Here is a 20,907-nt window from a genome sequence, read left to right as displayed (position 1 = left end):
CATTAGCTGCTGTCAATGTTCTGATCTCAACAAGCAAATTACAGAGTAGAGACGAATGAGAATCCCCATCGGTCTTCATTTTTATGATGAAATAAAAATATGTTTAAAGGTTAAAATGGTTTTAGCAGGGTTTGTCTGAGGGATATAGTCTGTTGCAGCAAGCCTCCAGGGAAAGTGTGGAGCTTTCTGGAAACCTGTTTCTATCTCTCCATGCTCTGCACACATAATAAAGCAGTGAGCACTTTATGATGTGAGTGAATATTGTGCTGGTAGATCTTACTTAAGTCTAATGCAACACAGGGAACCTGCCCTCTGGTGGCTGCACAATAAAACCTCCGTCAGTTGCTGATCTAGATTTAATTCATGTGACACAGTAAATGTTGCACTGCGCTTTCATTGAGGATATCAGTAACATTAACATTAAATATATGAGAGGGAACAAATAAATACATGGCCAGTACGGGGATCGAACCCGCGACCTTGGCGTTATTAGCACCACGCTCTAACCAGCTGAGCTAACCGGCCGTGGAGATTACAGTAGTGACGTCATGGTAAGATCACCTAATGATCAGAAAGTTAAAGAGTATCACAAAAAGCTTGAATACAAAACGACTGACGAAAGTAAAATTGTTGAACTTTTAAAATTATACTGAACAGAAAATGCTACACAGTTAATTCTGCGTGTGTCTACACAGGATATTAATTACATGTATTTTCATGTGAGTGATGATAGTTGAAAATTAAACATTGTCATGGCCAGTACGGGGATCGAACCCGCGACCTTGGCGTTATTAGCACCACGCTCTAACCAGCTGAGCTAACCGGCCACATGTTCCTGAAACGTTACGTCATAACAACAAATAAAAAAACCCGATAGAAAATAAGTGATCCTCTGTGACAATCAGGTTTAATGAAACTGAGACCTTCAGGAAAAGTATATCAGTTTGGATAATTAAAGAGGACTGTATGTGAAAACAAATAAAAGGATACGGTTTGGAAACAAATTTATCAAGACTTTTTTAAACTTATGTTTAGAGATTGATAGGAGGTGAATTAACGTTTAAATCCATCGTTTGCATAATGTAACATTAAAACAAGGCAAGCCTCAAAGTTTCTCTGTCTTCCACAAATGAATAGTTGTAATTGGTGCAGTAAGTATAATGTCTATATAGTGTCAGATCGGCATGTGTGGGATCAAGTGCAATCAAGGTAAGACAATCTTTAGAAGTTGAGCAGAATACCTTTATTTCAGCCTGAAGGTGGAGGTTGGTAACATTTTGAAAAAATATGATTGGATTTTCTGAACACTGTATAATGTACAACAAAAGAATCCCGTGAAGCTAGTTAATGTCATATTTAAGATATCAGACCCATGATTAGTTCAGAGAATAAAGCCCCATAATGCGACAGGACTTCATTGAGATGCATTTGTGGATTTACAAAACTCAGGACGAGGCCAGGAGTGAATTGAATTCCAACAGTCTCTGATCTCCCTTCATTTTGGCATGTTGCAAGAGCACCTGCAAAGAAAATTAGACGTAAGAAGACAAGTGACCAGTTTCACTTTCGCCATTTGCACGTGCTGTTAGTTTCCACTGGAGTCGTGATATGACTTTGGAATTTGTTTCTGCTAGCCGGTGTGAGGGTGTGTATGAGGCGGGTGGTGTGCTCACATTAATCAGCTCCGGGTCATTTTTGGCATACAAGTGTCTGAGAAAGTACCAGCTGGCCACCTGCACCACCGTCACTGGGAGGTCTTGAGAGGAAGCGTACACCAGCCTCTCCAGCAACCGTCTCGTTTCCCTGCAGAAGACATGCTCAGAAATGGGCCAAAGGTATAACATCTGGTTGTCAGCAGTATTTTTATACTATAAACCAGAGGTCTTCAACAGGGGGTCCGCGGAGGTACTGCAGGGGGGGTCGCGAAATCTTTGATTGATTAGACAATTTTTTAAATTTTTTATAATTTTTTTTTTTTATTATTATTTTCGAACCAATTTTTCCCCCACAAATTGAAATGTCTTTAAATACACATTTACATGCATCCAATATATTGTGAGGCTGATATGACCCTCTGCCTGAAGACCTCCATCCGTCCAAGATTAGATAAGTTGTGTGCTACCCATCAGGGTCCGACATCTCACTAATGTGGGCGTATGTGTGCGATCCGCAGATGGCTTGAGGATTCACTGTCTATTCTACATGCATGTTTAAAATAAAACATGAATCTGTGAATTACTTTAATAGCTCAGTGTTGTATATAAGATGTTTATAAATGGCAGTGGCATGGCCACCCTGTACCTTGCACATGTTTAAATTAAAAACATGAATAAATGAACCCTTGTAATATTTGATAAGCTTAGTATTGATTGCACAATAACAGGGTAGCTATGTTTATACAAGGCACAAGGTTTTTTCACAAAAAATAGTTTTTTGCATGTAAAAGTAAATTTTCTTGCTTTGAACTTAATCAACTGTTGTGTCAAAACAAATTGAATCAGGTAGAAAAACTTATATCATACATGTTGGTGAACTTCCAACATATAAAACCATGTGATTGATGCTAGCTGAAGATTAGCCTGAATTGCTAAGAGATGTTGTTGTTTTTTCTAAAACGGTGGCTTTGGGGTAAAGTGGGACAAATGCTGTGGCCAAACACTTGAAACAACTAGCTGACCAGTTCCATGGCCTTGCTCCAGTTAAGTGCTGTGAACTGGCATTTGAATACGCAGAGAAAAACAATATCCCTGTCCCTGCCAATTGGACAGAGAAACAATGTGCAGGTAACCTAGGGTCTGCAAGAGATCACATGAATCATAATAATCATAAATGTGCTTAATTGACCAATCCCCATGATTCTGTTACTAGTCCTTTATTAGTGGTTGTCAATCTAGCTGTCGGGATTTGAAATGTGTTGTTATGGTAGTTTTAAAGTGGAAAATGTAAGTGGACCACTTTTTTAAAAACAAATCATATTTTCACTGCCCTTTGTCCTGAAGACATTCTGATCATTTCCATTGCTAGAAAACATCCTGAATTAATGGGAAATGTGTAAATTTGACTGATATATCATTATAGCTCGCCTAGAGGGAAGCAAATGTAAAAAATGTCCCACATTACCTCACTCTCCCCTACTGTATGTATATATATATATATATATATATATATATATATATAGTAGGGGGTCCCTGCTCCATCTCTTGCCCAGTTTGGGGGTCCTTGGCCTGAAAAATGTTGAAGACCCCTGCTATAAACAATCAAATTATACTTTTCTTGATAATGTGATTAATTTACTCACAGAGTTGTTCCTGCAGGATGTCAAAGAACTTACCCAATTCATTACAAGCTTATGTGTTCTCTTTAGTCTCTATTAAATGAAGCACTCTAAGTTTTAAGTTCTGATATCCTCCTAGGAGCTGCGCTTGTGTTCGCACATACACACCGGAAACACACCACACACACACTTCATGTTTCTGTGAACTATCCCTTTAATGGAAATTTCCTGGCACATCTATGAGGTGGTGAGACCAGGAAAAGGTTTTTTCCAGCTCAGACATGTAGCCATGCATTTGAAGTTTCTGTATCCCTACTTGATCACTTTAGATTATATATTGCAAATAGTCAGTGCAAACAAGACTTGCATACAAAACACAGAGCAGATACACCTGCCTGCAGCTTGGATGAGTGTTTACATACCACCTGCAGCGGAGGAGACAGAATACTGTGAGAGGCACTGACCTAGCTGCCATCTTGGTCACATACTGGAGCAGGGCCTGGAAGAGGCTAGCCACAGGGGATGAGCCCAGCTTCAAAACCTCAGTCGTGGCTTCTACTACCAGGTCCTTCCACTCGTTTCCTGGGGCCCCTGCCTGAGAGGACAGATCACACACGGTTACAGAATCACTAGCTATAACATTTTAAATGATATGATATAATGTGTGATTCAGCTACTGGACTGATTTTAAAACGCTTTTATCTGTATTGTTTGCCATCAATGTGCATTAACACATGTGTAACTGCTTTCATAGGAGCAGTGGCTGATGAATTTACAGAATTAGCTTAATGTCAAAGAGAAAAGTTGACTTGTACACAACCGAGGGATTCGGATGGGATTTTCTGCCATGTGGGCAGTGGATTATAAACCACATTCGCTCTAGTTAAATCACAAAGGAAGCTTCTTGTCATGCTTTTATTTCAATTTGGTCGTGGCTGCTAACCTTGTCATTCTGCTCAATATTCCTCTAATTACATACATAACAGGAATATAGACAGGAGCTGCATCTGGCTTCCTGTATTTGAGTGTGGAGGAATATGTAAATCGGTCCATCACCATTCCAAAACACTACTAGCTGAAATAATTTTTTTGGAGATGTTTCGATGCAGACACCAGCATTGTATACTCCTTGATGCTGTATATAAAGTACATTAGTTTCACCCGAATAAAACTGCCATTTTCTTTTCATAGATATCACTTTCTTGCCACTTGTAAACAGCTGTTGTGCTGTATTGCAGCGTAGTGTTCGCAATCATCGCTTCCATACAGGGTTACTGGCTAACAGCTGTTAAATGCATTATGTATGTAGTTTTTATTCAAATGCAAAGATGATGATGATATTTGGTGTCGGCCGATGTGCCACGCATGGGCAAGGGGGAAAAAGTGGTTTCAGAACATTTCTACTATTTTAACTTACATTGTGCAATAGAGTTAGATATGTAGTGTCTGAAATGATCAGTTTTGTAGTCATGGTGTTGCACAGAAAAAAATTATAACAGTATTTATTACAGTGCAGTAACAGTAGTACCTTATCACAGTCAGATAGGGAATGTTATAGCTCTAGATTCATGTTATATCTGGTGCAGAGACTCACCATACAGGGTTCTAGAGCTAGCAGGGCCAATCGGAGGAGGCTGGCCACCTGGCCGCTGTGCAGGCCGAGCTGTAAGGCAAGCTGCAGACTCTGCCTATAAGCCATAACCGCCTGCACCAGCAGACCCTGCCTACGATACACCTCAGCCAGCCACTGAGAGGAAGAGAAGGAAAGGGTAAGCCGTGATGAGTGGGAGTAGAGGTGAGGACGGGTGATTCAAAGAGGAACGGGTGGGAGAGAGAATACGAGAGGTGAAGGAAGAGGGGCATAGATTGGGTTGTTAGAGGCAAGGTGAGATTAGGAAATGTTAGAGGAAGAGAGGAAAGAAAGATTAAAAATAAAACAATCTTCTATAAGTCATTCATGGGCTTTAATCTGCGAGCCAATGAGAAATAATCCACTACCTTATTGACTTAATAATTGTTTGATCATTTCTATACAATATGGCCTGAACATTTACACAAATGCCAATCCTGGACTGACACAACCACTTAATTACTTTCAAGGTTGATTGTTTTTTTTACCCTCACATGCTCGTGTGAACGATGTGTAAGACTGTTTCAAATCCTGTGCCACTAAAACCAACAGGTTCTTGAAATGAAACAAATAACAGCTCATCAGTAATTCACAGCAACAGAAATTGCTTTCATATCATCCTAAAAGACTGAGTGCCCACTTACATGCCATGCCCCGAGGTTGGTGCGGTTCAACATCACCGTGTTGCTAAGCTGCTCCAGAACTGAGTCTAGGAGGACATTACCACCATCGGCCACAAGGAGGCGCTGACACTGCACCTGTCTCAGTGACAGCATCACTGCTGGATGTTCTGGTGAAACACTTAGGACCTTGGAGAAAAAAAAGGAGACGCAGCATAAGAAACACGCAAGTGAAAGGAAAGAGTCATCACGCGCAAGCAACATGAATATAACTTGTGATTACATGAAATCTAAAGTGAATCACTAAATAATGTTGAGGATGTGTGAGTGTGTGTGTCCAACCTGTGAGCAGAGGGCTTCTGCCTGCTCCAGCTGTCCCCCTAACATGAGACCAGTCACTGCCTGTTGAAGTACCCATCCCTCCAGAGACTGGGCTAGAGGGCGCTCTATCTCCTCCACACTACGCACTGGGGCAGAGAAAGCTCTCAGTTACACATTCACAAACACACGCACAGACATACAAGGACACACACCAATTTACACACCTTTCTCAGAAACCACTGACATGAGGGTTTTCTCCAGCCCTTGTCTGCAAGGAGCAGAACCTGAGAGATAGCAGGCTGTGTTTTCTGTGTGACAGGCAGCCATTAATCCCGCCCATGCTGATGGATCATCTGAAACAATAGAGAGAAGTATCATCAACAAGCTCAAGTATCAGAGCAAAACCTCATTATTCCTAATATTACCAGGTTCTCGCAGTAGAGTTACAAGCATAATTCTTCATTGTATAGCCCATCAATTTATACGAATGAATTCAAAGACAATGAGTTTACAATACAATACATCTTCTTTTTATATGCGTTTGTATGGGAGGTAGTTGAAAGGGTGTGTTGTGATGTTGTGTGTGTATTCATGCGCATGTCTACCGGGACACAGCAGCACAGCTCTCTGCATAGTCTTCAGCGCATTCCTGTGAACGTCCTCTCCTGAGTGTTTTCCGCTAGCCAGCTGGTTCACCCCACTGTACAACAGCGCCCTCTGCAGGGACACAATTCAAATCACTGAAATTCAACTTACAAGCTTCATGGCAGAGACACTGAAGGAACACGTTGAAACATCTACAATGTGCAATAGATTAACCATGATCGAGTTTGAGCAGAAGCAGAGAACAATGATTAAATGAATGACTGTGAGGTACTAGAATAGATCAACAGGACAAAGCAGATAACGAGACACTACTGTGATATTTGTACCTTTCCTTGGGTCATACTGGAGAGACAGGCAACGTGACCAGCCACTGCTCCGCCCTAAAACACACAGAAAGCAAAACTCCACTTCAGTTCTAAAATAAAGCTCCTCAGTTACTTATTGGAGTGTACTCTATTTCCTGGGTTATAGCTGGGGATGTGTGCGATAATTGTGTGTGGGTAGATGCTTACATTTGCCTTCCTGGGATAGTATTGTGGTATCACTCTGGACAGCAGCGCCCACAGGGAGGGGTTTCCAGGATTGCTATAATAAGACAGAAAATACTTAGTTGTGGTGTGTTCACTATTTCACTAAGATTTCTAAAGAAAAAGTTACTTTATTTTTTAAACCACATAACCCATCATTTATTATAATGTATCTACAATAACCACTTAGCTTTTGTATATACTGTATTATACAATATATAAACATACGCAAAATATTTCTCATTTAGATTTCTCTTAATTATAATTCTTGGTCTGTATACATTCTATAAACTCTGTTCTTTGCTGTAGCAAATGCAACGGAATTCAATTAACATCCATGATAACTAAAGTATATCTGATTCTAGTTTCAAAACAAAAATCTGCAGCTGATTTGTAGAAGCTGCAAAATTCCTACATAAAACTGACCTGAAACTATGAATGACTGTAAAGTGACTCAGGTCATCAGACAAATAAACGTGTGTCTTCTGTGGAATCGTCCTCAAAACTCGTGAACCAAAGTGCGAAAAGGTAAAAATGTTCCTCATTGTCAATTTCTTTACAATTAAGTGGTCTTCTTCCACAATCAAAGTGTGTGCGGTTGAAGGGTACAACACATCAGTGGAGTGCCCTGAAGTGCTCTGAACAATCCAAACAAACGGTTTACCTGTGTACAGCTCTGGAGGCCTCTCTTTGCACTGCACTGTAGTTGCCCTTCAGGGCCAGCAAGGTGCAGGTGAGTAAACACCGCTGCTCTACAACACTCCCAGTGGCTGAACCTTGCTTCAGCAGCTCGGTCAGGGCGGCAGCAGCTAGTGTAACATCACCGTGGACCAACCCGAGGGCACATAAACACAGCAGAGACTCGGAGATGGGCTCCTTTAACATTGAGCTGTGGAGACAGAAAGCAAGTAAAGTACATGAATCACACTTTGTGATCAGGTGTTGATGCAGTTGACAACACTTTTTCCTTGACACATTCCAATGGTCTGAAGAACCACCATATTTATACAATGCTTTGATATAAATATTTTGTCTTCCAAAAGTTTTTGTCTTTAAAATGTGGTATTCTGGCATTACAGCTTGTGAGGCCCATACTGTTTGGCCATAAGCAATTGAACAATCCCTGACTGAAACAGAAATACCATTTTATCTTTAAAATTAAGAAAAATATCTTCCTCTAAATTGCATTGCCTATTCCTCAAAATAAACACAATAACAAACCATTTATGAGAAATAAAATAAAAATGACAGGTGGACTATCTAACGCTCGAAAGTGTCAAGTTTGTTTTATATTGGCCTGGACAGAAAATGAGGACAGGTGAGTAAAACATAGTTGTATTTGGTGGACAGGAACCAACAGTGCACTCTCACCATTTAAACAGCAGAGTCTTGGCTGAGTCCAGGTTGCCCTGCCGGTGCTGCAGCAGGGCCAGAGCTGTCAGGATGTAAGCTTTCTCCTTCTCACTGGACGCCACAGCCAAGGCACGCTCATATGCTGCAGTGCAAACACAACTGATCATTCACGATCACTCAAACAAATATGTGATGTCTAATTTCAGTGCATCCGTCAGTGCTCACCGTTGGTGCTCTCTGGAATGAGTCCTGCTCTCCAGTAGGCCAGAGCCAACCCAGTCAGATCGCTGAGCTCCTGCAGTGGAGTGGAATTATAAACATGCACCGCATCATCCCAGTGGCCTGAGGTGCTGCAAAAAAACACAGTGGGACGTACAAAGTTGAGTTTGAGGAATTCCTTCAGTATTTTCTAAGATGGTTAATGGTAATGAGGCAGCTGGTTGTTACCACAGAGCGCGGCCATAGCTGCCCAGAGCAAAAGCCAGTTCTTCTGCAGAGGACGTGGACTTCAGCAGTTCAACAGCTCTGAGGGAAGATAATTACATTTGTAAATTCTAAGCAATGTGTTTCTGATACATAAATATAGAAGAAAGATATTCTGTATATATATAAATAGTTTTCTCTGTGTTCAGTCTCATCTGATCATAGTTTCCATGTCAGACAGTCTACTGAAGTCTGCTTTGGTAACACACAGGCCCCTACGCAGACTTTCGCATGCAGCACAAACCTTCAGTCAGTGTAATTCAGACACACCTTTGGTAAGCCTGTAAGGCCTGTCTCTTCAGCTGCAGATGCTCATTCAGATATCCCAGCATAATGAAGGCTTCGGGGTCAGACTGGATCCTCTCTGAGAGGAGCACAAGAGAAACCTTACACATCCAACTCTAACAAATTTCCCAAATAAAACTGAGGTATCTGTAGATCCTGCAGGATCATCAGAGATAAATGTTGTACCTGTGTACTTGCAGAGAACCACCTGAGCAGCAGAGATGGCGTTCATCTGGACTATGTTGTAGCGGTACAGTTCAGAGTCTCTGTTGCTCTTATCTAGCAAGGTGGAACATACCCAGAAGGCATAACCTTTAACTCCCTCCACCTGCAGGGGAAAGATTGAGGGACATGATTATAAAGAGCCAGAGAACAAATGGAAAGAGTCTGGCAAATTGTGACGTGGCAAAGAAAATCAGCTTTCTGTTCCATCATAGATTCATCACTAATTCCTTCATACAAAAGGTTTAGAAAAGAACATTTAGCAGAATGACTGAGGCAGAATGGAGCCTGGATTAAACAATTATCCAGCCAATTAGTGGATATTGCAATAGCAAGCCCAGGGTGTTTAGAAGGTCACACACATGTGTACTGAGTTCAGTGGTGTGCCTGAAAAGATCCATGGTGTCGTAGCTTCCCACTCTCTCTGCTATCAGCGCCTAGGGGGATGGGAAAGAGTTAGACACATTCAGACGGATACAGTAAAAGAGGTAACTTCAGGACTTCACCATAACATATGCTAGGGTGAGGTTCAGTACCTGTCCAATCCAGCAGTTGACATATAGCGGCTCCAAGGACTGAGCAATCTTGAAGGCCTCGTGTGCGAGCTAAGACGATAAGATCAGAGGTTAAATTTAAAATTGTCTGCCATCTATGATAATGACAGGAATATATCACACGTGCACAAACCTCTATATTGTCCTTCTTCAAATAGAGGGTCCCAAGGTTTGTCCAGGCAACCACATTCTGGAATGAAATATTAAGTTTAGTAATAAACAACAGAATATTTTTTCTGATAATTATTTTCGTCAACCGGACCAAAGGTGCTGTACCTACATTTGGCTCAACTTGTATGGACTTGATGAAGCAATGTTGAGCCAGAACAAGGTTCTCAAGACCTGATGTGATGAGACACAATCAATTTAAATCAGTTGTAGTAATTATACCTTTTGTTTTTACAAAAATAAAAATAAATACTGTTACCTTTGTTCATGGAAATCACCCCCAGGCCATTCCAGTAGCTATGGTTCTCACAGTCCATCATGATGGCCTTCTTAAAACACTGACAAGAGAAAAAAATATCTTTTGAGACCACCCCTGGAAACAAACAATGCAACATTGCAGTGAAGGATTCAGTGAATTACCTGCTGGGCTTTCTCTAGGACCTGAGATTGGGAGTTCTGATCTCCTTCTGAAGAAATTGGCAGTTTAGCCTGGTGATAATAGTTGAGTCCTAAGTCATACCAAAGGCTGGGGGCTTCAGACGTCAGCTTCAAAGCATGAGCATAGCACCTGTACACAACAATTCATATGATTGATCAACAGGGGTCGAAACTATACGAAAGAGCAACAGATAATAATTTGAACACTTTTCAACTTCTGTTCCTCGTTTGTGAACATACCTCTCGCCGACCTTGAGTGTCTGGGCCTGGTTCAGCACGTGGCTCCCTGAGTTGGGGTCTAAACCAGCCAACAGGGCGGGCACAAGAACTTGTGCTCTGTTTGTTGAAACACTGCTGACTGCAGTGCAGGCATCTCCCAGCAGCTTCCACAAGCAGGACAGGCCTGGACGCAGCTCCACGGCTCTGTGAGCATAGAAATGAAAAAGGATGGACAAAGGAACTATAAGACATCACAATGTGAGTCATAAAGCAATGTAGTTGATCAAAGACTAAGCATTATTGTACATGAAGGTTTGGAAGCTGAATAAACACCTGAAGAGGTTCTTAATAGCTTGCTGAATGAGGTCAATGGCTCCCCCATCTCTGCAGTCCTCCATCAAACATTTTGCCAGAGACAGCTGGCACTCCCCAAGTCCTTCAAAACAGACCATACACATCAAATGTAAGCTTTGAATAGATATCTTAACAGATATATGCAAAAATAAGCAAAACATTACAACCATTTTTAGGGTAGAGTGAATATAATCAAATACCAACCTTTAAGAGCAGGAACATAGTCCTGCTGTGCTGTGATCTGTAAGTACTCTGCGGCCGCCTCATTAAACTTGCCCAGGGTCTGTTTGATCGCAGCAGCCTGGTAAACACTGTAGATGGAGGAGGGCTGAAGTTGATGGGCCTTACCAAAGGCCTTCAGCGCAGCCGTGAAGCTCCGGCGGTTTAGGTAGGCCTCGCCTAAACACTCCCAGCACACCCAGTCGTCTGGGTCTGCTCTCAGAGCTGCCTGAAGACTGCAAACATTGACTGAAGGGTCAATAATGTTCATAAAGTTAAAACATCTGGACAAATAAAAAACAATTAAATCCTTACTCAGAGACGGCCTGTTGATGCTCCCCGACCTTCAGGTAGTAAAGGCCTCGTCTCATCCAGGCCCATTTAGCTGAACCGGGAGTGGCTTTCTCGATCACTGACTCCAGTGTTGCTAAGGCAGTGTCCTGTGGCATTAAGGAAGGACGCCATTACACAAACACAACAAGAAAGTACCAACAGCACACCTGACAACTCAGAAAACTGGCTTTTCTAACCACCAAGGCCACTCACCATATCCTCCTGCTCCATACTGAGATCCACTGAGGCACTTCCAGACTCAGAATCCTCATTGTCCAACTCAAAGGCCTTCTTATAACAGCCTCGTGCACGAACACGATCGGTAGCTATCTCCCTGTAGTAATGCCCAAGGTAGCGAAAAACACAGCCGAGGTGTGGATCTATCTTTGCTGCCTGAAATGTAAAAGTGGAACTTTCAAAATAAGATGTCATTCAACACTACAACTGTTAATAAAAAAAGATATGGTAACATTTCTTCACAGTCGTTTTTGGACAAGTTCATATACACTTGAACAGATCATGTGATGACATTTTTTATAGCTGTACAAACCTTTAGCAAGTGTGCTTGAGCTTTGCCTCTGTCTTTTCGGGTCTCTTCTCCCCAGTCCCAGTAGAGTTGTCCCAGCAAAAAATAGTACTCTGCACAGTTTGGGCTCAGGGAAGCTGCCTTCAGGAAACTGCAACGGAGTGCAAGAAACGTTACATCAGTGCATCATGCAAATGCAGGGCCACAGATGTAATATTGGGAAATGCTTCAAAAATCACAAAATGGTGTTAAAACAGTGTATTTGAGAGACATCAGAGTTCTGGTTACCTGGAGGAAACATTATGTGTAACAGGTCGCTGTAGTTATTCATATTAATTAATAGTAAATGATAACAATGTATGTGAAGGGAGCACTGGTGTGGACCCAGTACTCTTTAACAGGGTTCATACACATTTTGACCAATGGAATTCCATGACTTTTCCAGGACTTTAAACCAAATTTCCATGACCGAACATTTTGTGAAATCTCTGTGTATTCGCGAAAAAGTGACAATGTAGTATTCATACTAACAATGAGAATTCCAAGGCATACAGTATACTTTACATGGCACAAACCCAAGTATGCCTGCTTATACTTTAGCGTATTTCTTTAAAAGCAGATGAATCATTTAAAACTCAGTGTAAATGAACTAGGGATGGGCATTCGATTAAATTGTCTAAATCGATCGTTGGGAGAATTAACGATTGATTTTCGATTAATCATTAATATTTTCATATTAAAATTCACTATTTATAGGCTATATTGAAATCATTGAGATCTTTATTACAAGATGAACAACTCTTGTGGCAGTTAAACGGGATTCGTTCACTGGTTACACTTCAAAATAATGGTGCTGTAGGGGAGAGCGGGGTAATGTGGAATTTTTTTTACATTTGCTCACCTCTAGGCGAGTTAAAATGATATATCAGTCAAATTTACACATTTCCCATTAATTCAGGACGTTTTCTAGAAATGGAAATGATCAGAATGTCTTCAAGTGAAAATATGATTGTCTGTCTCACTTTACCCCGGCTACGGGGGAAAGTGGTCCACTTACTTTTTCCACTTTAAAACTACCATAACAACACATGTTGTAATAGTTGAAATCCTGACAGCTAGATTGACAACCACTTATATCGGACTAGTAACAGAATCATGGGGATTGGTCAATTAAGCACATTTATGATTATTATGATTCATGTGATCTCTTGCAGACCCTAGCTTACCTGCACATTGTTTCTCTGTCCAATTGGCAGGGACAGGGATATTGTTTTTCTCTGCGTATTCAAATGCCAGTTCACGGCACTTAACTGGAGCAAGGCCATGGAACTGGTCAGCTAGTTGTTTCAAGTGTTTGGCAAGCTCCTCCTCCATCTCATCTGTGAATATTCTCTTTACCTCAGCTACTGCACCCCAGGCTACTGATTTTACTTTCCCTTTCTCTTTTTTCTTTATGAATCTTTTGACAGCAGCACCAACTTCTCCTTGATGGCAAGGGGGGAATGGGAGGGGCTTGAAAACATAATAGTCAAATGACCACAAATGTGTTCCGTTGCCTAGATAGAGGGGGTGTCTCACATTACCCGATGTCCCACATTACCCCGCTCTCCCCTACTTTAAACTAAGGCCCGCTGGGAGCTAGCTGGATTTGACGGTTCTAGACCTCTCAGTCAAGTTGTTGTCACGCCCTAACTCCCGGAACCCCTCACATAGACCCGGGTCTGTCCGGGTTCCCCTACTCATGGACTGACGACCGTGTGCGGACATGAAGCGAGCGAGCAGCGGAGGCTAGCAAGGCTGCTTCCTCCAGCTGCTAACGTCCTCGCTGTACTGCGTTCAAGGCAACTCGGACATTCCGACTTCCTGCCATATAGCGAACATGAAATAGTTTTCATCGACGAAACTCATCGTCTATTAATTATGCCCATCCCTAAAATGAACAACATGAAAATATTAATAAACAAATTTCCATGACTTTTCCAAAACTTTTGGGAGATAATTTTTTTCCATGACTTTTCCAGGTCTGGAAAAACACATTTTAAAATTCCATGACTTTTCCAGGTTTTCCATGGCCGTACGAACCCTGTTTAAGAAGACTCAACTCATCACCATAGTGATTCACACACTAATTAACGATAGGTGAACTTTTATTGTCATCTTGTGACATATTTAAATACAGAAAGAAAAAAACAATGGCAATGGAATAATTGATTAGAACTATGAATTATTTATTTTATATACAGAAAAACACACACAGGTAGATGTTATAAATCCGTTATTATATACATTATTGGTTGGAGGTTGTCATTGAGGGGTTTGTTTTGGGGAATAGGAAAGGGGTGAGGGGTGGGAGAGAAAGGGATGGGAGTGGAAGGTGGGCAGGGGGAGGAGGGGAGGAGTAGGTAGTGGGTGGGGTAAGAAGGTGTGAAGGAAAAGGGGGAGTGGTTTCAGGGCAAACGTCCTATCATTCCTGTCATCTATGGAGGTTGATCCGTCTCCTGGTTCAGGAGTTCATCTTAGTCCTCCACCTTCACCGCCTCAAGCTGCTTGACATTTCTGTCCATAAATCCTCTCTATGTTCTCCAGCTCTTTCTCCAAGTCACTGAGCTTGTGCAGGCAGTCCATGTACGACCTGGTAGAAGCTTGTCGTTTCCTGATTTCCTTTTTCACCAGCTCCTCCTTACGTTTGACCTCCTCCTGGAGATTTTTCTGTTCATCTTTTAAATTGTCAACTTGCTTTTTCAGAGTCTTGTTTTCTTTTTCAACGGCCTCCACCTTCCTGCTGCTCACTCCCTCAGTCAGAGTCGTCTCCTTCCGCAGCCTCGGCGCCTGCATCTTTAACTGACTCTTGTTGACCTCCTTTTCTTTGACCGTGAGCGTGGCCGTGCAGTTAAGGTAGGGGGGGGTTTGAAGAAGCTTGTCCTTCTTCTTCAGCTCATCTTCAAGATTCCTCTGTACAGTCTTGAGCAGGTTGACCTCCACCTGCAGAGCCTGGTTTTCCTGGTCGATCTCCACCTCCCTGCTTCGGCTTGTTTCAGAATGAGCCTGCTCCTGGTGCAGACTGGCCTCCAAGGTCTCACACTTGGCCTGACACACAGTGAGGTCTTCCCTGCAGTATATGTAGGCCCTAAAGCCACGACGTCGTTTCTTCTTCTCTTTTTGTAAGAGAACTTCTCCTACTTTCACCAGCTCCTCCTTACGTTTGACCTCCTCCTGGAGATTCTTCTGTTCTTGGTTTTCCTGGTCGACCTCCACCTCCCTGCTTCGGCTTGTTTCAGAATGAGCCTGCTCCTGGTGCAGACTGGCCTCCAAGGTCTCACACTTGGCCTGACACACAGTGAGGTCTTCCCTGCAGTATATGTAGTCCCTGAAGCGACGACGTCGTTTCTTCTTCTCTTTTTGTAAGAGAACTTCTCCTACTTTCACCTGCTCCTGGAGCTGCTCGACCAGATCCTTTAGAGCTGAGTTTCCCTCTTTGAGAGCCTCAATCTGACTTATGGCTTTAAGGAGTTCGGCTCGGAAGCTCGCCACGATGTCTTGGCGTTGCATGGTCGCCAAACGGAGCAGATCTACTTCCCGATGAAGCACGACAGAAACCTGGACTCAAGTTCGTCAGAGGATCATGGAGAGTTCAAATAGCTTCGGCTCTCTTCAGGATTGTAGACACAGAATGATGACGTTTTCTGCACCTTTATAGATCCAGAAAGTGCAACTTTGATCTTTAACATTAACAAAGATCATAGTCACGTCCTTTGCTCCTTTGCTCCTTTGTTCATTCCTTTGATCAATTCAGGAACAGAAATACATTTCCTTAATACTGTTGAGGGTTAAGATCAAGCATATGATTTGTGAATAAGGGCTATACAAATAAAGTTTTATTGATTGATTGATTACTGCTAATTTCAGTGTAAAAGACGTATTAATGGGAAAACTGAATATCATCTGAAAACCGGTATCAACTTTTAATTCTAACATGCGAGTCAAAACTCAGCCTCTTGAGGAAAGGTTCAGTGCGTGAAGCTTTGCAAACGCTATTGGAGATCGAACAAGGAACAGCGCAAAAAATATTTTTTCATATAAATTTCAGTCAGTGCATATTCACAGTTGCAGCCCTGGATAACCTGGATCATAATCCCACATCACATACTGCTACCTCATCCTTCCATAGAACTGGAATTTCACTTTTTTAGTTTCCTACAACACAGAAGCCTGGACTGGACCAAGAATGTCTACGCATAAACTCACATACAGAAGCAGGTAGCAGTGGACCAATCCTGCCTTACTCGTATACATATGGGATATATCGGTCATATTATAAAGTGTCAGTTGCTACTCCTGATCCTGAATCAATACATACTTATTATGTTCAGATCAGATAATCTGATCAAGAATTATAACAGCTACCATATTTTATTAAGGCTGGTGGTAGGTTCGGAGCCAACAACGCCCCCTAGAGGGCAATTTATTGACCGGCATGTCTGGCCCTCGGACCAAAATTGTTCTACAGACCCTTACAAACAACTTAGAAGGGAAAACGAAGCTTTTGCATCAATTTGAAATGAAAATGACATATTGCCTATACACGGAACCCCACTATAAGACACGCACACAGATAAAGACAAAAGACAGGTCTTACCTCTGCTCTGCCAGCTGATGCTGACCTTCAGCTGAATGCACCAGTCCTCTCAGAGCTAAACCCTGGTCCAGGTTTGGGTTGGAGGCCACAAGCTCTGATGATACCTATGGAAGACATAATTGTTTAGGTTATACTTTTTAATCTTCTATCGAATTCAAGATACATATTCATCAATGGGATGAGACATTCATATCTTTGGTCAAATAGGTTTTGATTGAATTAGTTGCTAGGTTATTTTGTTTCTTATGTTCATCATTAAGTAGAAGGGACAGTTTATTGGACAGAATTCAGTCGGTCAACCTTAAGTGCTTGATCAATCTGTCCTTTGTTCAGGTATGCACGTCCTTTAAGGGCAACGAGAACTTGGTCTTTTACAGCATCTGGAATCTGAAAAATAAAATAAAAAACAAACATAGAAAAGACATTTTCTTGGATGTTCAGTCGCCCTTTAAACTCATATTTAAAATAGCTAAATATATTCATATTAAACCCAGACTAAATAAAAACAATTACTACTGAATTACTTAATACCTAGTTAGTGAATTTTTTTTATAAAAATTGTAGTACAAACAAATTAGTATTAATCACTTTACTTGTGAAAAGGTGTCCAAAGCATCATCTGCAGCCTTCTCTCCTCCACATCTGACAGAAGTCTCCAGTTTCAACGTCAGCAGTTTGACCTTCAGCTCCTTGTCTCCAGAAACACACGTCGCCAGACCTAAAAAAATATATATGAACAATGAAGTTCAGAGGAGGGCAAGGGTTTTTAGAGACCGACAAAATCCTTTACTTGTGGGAGTTTCTTGTTCACTGTGGGTGATGCAGAGTAGCTCAGCAAAAACACTGTACGGAATGTACATTCAACATATTGCACATTAATAGCAATATCTTCTCTTTAGTATAATTTGTATTGTTCCTTATGTTTTACTTTCATTCAGTATCTGAGTCTTTACAAACAAACATATTGTGCTATACAGCTGACTTCACAAACCTTGGCAGCATGAAGCAGCACTGTCCGAGTATCTGTGTACTTTAAACTGAGCTTCAGCCAGACTGTGCCATCCTGTGTTACAGCTCTTCTTCTTCAACCCTAATAAAACAGAGGAGATAGATTGTGCAGAGTTATCATCAACTATCACTGTCATTCTGAATCACAGGGTTGCTCATGAAGTGCACGAGCACAGTATTCACTCTGGGTCTCAGATCAAACTAACCTTGTGAAAGGTCCTTTATGGCGTCTGTATATCTTCCTTCCTGAAGTGCTTTAGTGCCCAGACCCAAGTGACCCAACCCAGAGTCAGGGGCCAGATCCAGGAGCCGGGAGAAGCAGCTAATTGTATCATCATTCAGGATACCTTCAAATTGAAATATAACACATGTTAACACTAACATTTCCTATCATGCATTTTGAGTTTAATTCAATTATTCTCCCCAATGCCATAAAGTTTAACTTACTGGAAATAAAACAAAGCACACATTTAGGTGATAAATTCCAAATAGAAAGCACATTATACATATTCAAATTATCGTACCTGTTTTGAGGTATTGAGAACAAAGGACCTCAAGAGGGTAACTTTGGTTGGGGTAGTGAATGAGCATGGACTCACAAGCCTTTTTCAATTTGTTTTCTTCTTGCGGCAGCTAACGTAGGAGCAGAATCAAGGTGAGTCACAATTCAATTTTTTAATTCAATTTTTGTATTTTATCGAATGCGAAAAAATTAAAAAAAACGAAAGAATATAAGCATTAAATATATGCCATCAGCCACTGTAAACCCAAATTGCTTGACCACTAATGTTGAGCAGGCGAGTGAGGAAAGATCTTAGGAAACAGGTGGCCTGTTTTTAAGAACATTGACACGATTTCTGGAATAAGAGAGTGTGTGCTTACTTTAGAGAGGCAGTTAATAAAGTCGGCTGAGATCGTCTTGTGTTTCTCTCCTGGTACAGGCTCCACCAGAACAATGGTGTTCTCAAAAGCTGTGATTAACTGTTGGCGTCAAACAAACAAACAATACAATTACCAAATAGCAGATATGTACTGCAGTGAGTTGCACAAAGTGATATGCTAAAGTTTGGGGGTTTAAAATCCCATTTGGGGAAATCTTACATGCTGCTGTGTTTCATTGTCCTGCTCTCTCTCATTAATGCCGTCTGACAGGAGCTGGATCATCTCCTGCCACAGCTGCAGTAACTCTGTCTTGTCCACAGCTTCTTCCTCTTTCAGCTGAATAAGCTGCAGCGAAACCTTTGCCAGCTATCCGCACATACAAATACATTAAAATGTGCAAAAAGCAACACACTAACTTTTCATTATTGTTGATCATATATTTTCAGAGTCAATTACCTTTAAATATTCTTTGTCAGACAGATAAATATCTGACAACTTTTGGATCACCTCGTAACATTTCTTTTTGTCCGAACTGTCAATGCACAAAACGGTAACATGTCTTAAAACTAGGTAGAACCTTTAGAGATAAGGGTTAGGGTTAGGGTTAAATACTACAGAATCATTATTTTTTTATTATTAGACATGTGTACTGATTAAACATCTTACCTGGCGTATAGATCAACAAGCTTCTGATAAATGTTGGGTAGCTCAACTTTGAAATCCCACTGATCCGTCTTGTCATAAAGATTAGCTAAGCCCTAAAGCACAAACACATTGTAGACATGACAAAGCATTAAATGCAACATCCTCTGTCAGAAGAAAACTATTTTTAAGGCCATTGCCACTGTGCTATGGCACCCGGCTGTAATTTCACTGCTGTAATTACCTCCACCAAGGAGGTTATGGTTTTGTATGCATTTGTTAGATGGCAGGATTATGCAAAAACTACAGGATGGATTTCAACGAAACCTAGTGGAAGAATGTGGTATGGGTCAGGAAAGAACCCATTACATTTTGGTACGGATCCAGGAACTTTTTTCGACATTTGGAATTTCTTTAACATTTTAGAATAGGGAATTTTCATAGATTTTTCAGATAATCATTCATTGATCTTGACGGGGTAAAATCTGGCTTTAGGAGACTGACGTGTGTGGGCCATTTGTGGCAGATCCAGATACAAATTGGGATCTAGTGGAACTAAATGTGGACTGTTAGACCTTGGTGGAGGTAGGTGCTGCCCTTGTCGTTTCAACTCAAACCATAGACGACATTACGAATGAATGAATTGCTCTTAGTGTAAAACAAGCAGTCCTGTAAGCAGTACCACTACACATAAACATCTTACCTGCCATGCCAGTAGCTGCTCAGGCTCCAGCTCCGCTGCCTTCTTATAGGCTGACTGGGACTGATCTGGTTGCTCCAGTTCACTGGCTGCCAGGCCGATGAACACCCAGGCATTATAATTGTTCTTCTCCAGTTTCAAAACAGCCTAAAAGCCATATTACGGAAAACAAAGTCAAGCATACAACATGAGCTAAGCAGTGTCATTGAGTAGCACAGATTGCACATAGCAGATGCACATTACCAGCTCAGATCTTGTGTAAATACCTTATTTCACCCCAGTGCATCAGTTATCTTACCTTGCAGTGTCTCAGAGCATCTTTGTAATCTTTGTTTTTAATGGCCTCTCTGGCACTTTTCAGCTCCGCTTTCACTTCTTTACTGGACATCTTGTGGTCACCTGAAACAAAATGAGTCCAGAACATTAACTTGGCTGTTTATTAGCTTCACAGCCCGGTGCACCTGCAACTTACCAAGTGTCTGAATGAATGAACGAAGCTCACTAACGCTTATACTATTTATTTTGATTACAATATGCTACAAACGGTAGCTACGCTTTTGTGCCTGAATTAAAAGTTGACAAGGGACTTCACAAAGCTAACTGAGTTAGCCAATACAATTTAGCATTAGCTATTGGCTTGTCAGGGAGTATAAACAACGTACTTTAGCTTATTTAAACCCATAACTGACACATACTCACTTTGTTGAGTTGGTCCAGTTCGCTGTTCCCCGTGTCGGTTTAGTTAATGTGAATAAAAGTTGGTGCCATCCGCTGTGTTCTTGACAAACTGGAGCGCAGCTTCACATTTGCTAACACGGAAGTGAAAGAAAAGAAGCCGCGCCTACATTGGATTTTCAAAATAAAAGAGAACATCAGGCAGGATGAAAAATTTATTATAAACTGGAGA

General features: G+C 41.4%; 1 protein-coding gene and 2 non-coding genes across 4 annotated transcripts; all 3 read right to left on the bottom strand.

The window, feature by feature from the left end:
- Positions 1-451: 451 nt before the first annotated feature.
- trnai-aau (transfer RNA isoleucine (anticodon AAU)) lies at positions 452-525 on the bottom strand. The gene has a single exon. It is a non-coding gene; the product is annotated as a tRNA-Ile (tRNA).
- Positions 526-753: 228 nt separating this feature from the next.
- trnai-aau (transfer RNA isoleucine (anticodon AAU)) lies at positions 754-827 on the bottom strand. The gene has a single exon. It is a non-coding gene; the product is annotated as a tRNA-Ile (tRNA).
- A 393-nt stretch (positions 828-1,220) lies between these two features.
- On the bottom strand, positions 1,221-20,852 carry skic3 (SKI3 subunit of superkiller complex). Of its 2 annotated transcripts, none has more exons than XM_053420740.1 (41): positions 20,700-20,852; positions 20,299-20,399; positions 20,004-20,147; positions 19,325-19,416; positions 19,115-19,190; positions 18,878-19,024; positions 18,659-18,757; positions 18,301-18,409; positions 17,983-18,123; positions 17,760-17,858; positions 17,362-17,486; positions 17,069-17,155; positions 16,769-16,872; positions 12,157-12,283; positions 11,820-11,999; positions 11,589-11,713; positions 11,259-11,509; positions 11,034-11,136; positions 10,722-10,904; positions 10,464-10,611; positions 10,303-10,381; positions 10,156-10,217; positions 10,009-10,065; positions 9,858-9,926; positions 9,684-9,758; positions 9,286-9,427; positions 9,085-9,178; positions 8,779-8,856; positions 8,557-8,681; positions 8,350-8,473; positions 7,643-7,867; positions 6,964-7,036; positions 6,778-6,831; positions 6,451-6,562; positions 6,070-6,198; positions 5,867-5,991; positions 5,549-5,713; positions 4,869-5,021; positions 3,739-3,869; positions 1,674-1,803; positions 1,221-1,520 (listed from the first exon to the last, which is right to left on the bottom strand). In XM_053420740.1, the coding sequence occupies exons 2-41, from the start codon at positions 20,386-20,388 to the stop codon at positions 1,446-1,448; spliced, it is 4,707 nt and encodes a 1,568-aa protein (XP_053276715.1). In that variant the 5' UTR covers positions 20,389-20,399; positions 20,700-20,852; the 3' UTR covers positions 1,221-1,445. The 2 variants fall into 2 exon arrangements, with proteins under 2 accessions (XP_053276715.1, XP_053276716.1); XM_053420741.1 differs by having other exon boundaries at positions 20,696-20,829.
- Positions 20,853-20,907: the final 55 nt, after the last annotated feature.

Source organism: Pleuronectes platessa, chromosome 4 (assembly GCF_947347685.1).
Source record: "Pleuronectes platessa chromosome 4, fPlePla1.1, whole genome shotgun sequence".
Classification (NCBI taxonomy): Eukaryota; Metazoa; Chordata; class Actinopteri; order Pleuronectiformes; family Pleuronectidae; genus Pleuronectes; species Pleuronectes platessa.
This window is presented reverse-complemented; position numbering and strand designations above follow the sequence as displayed.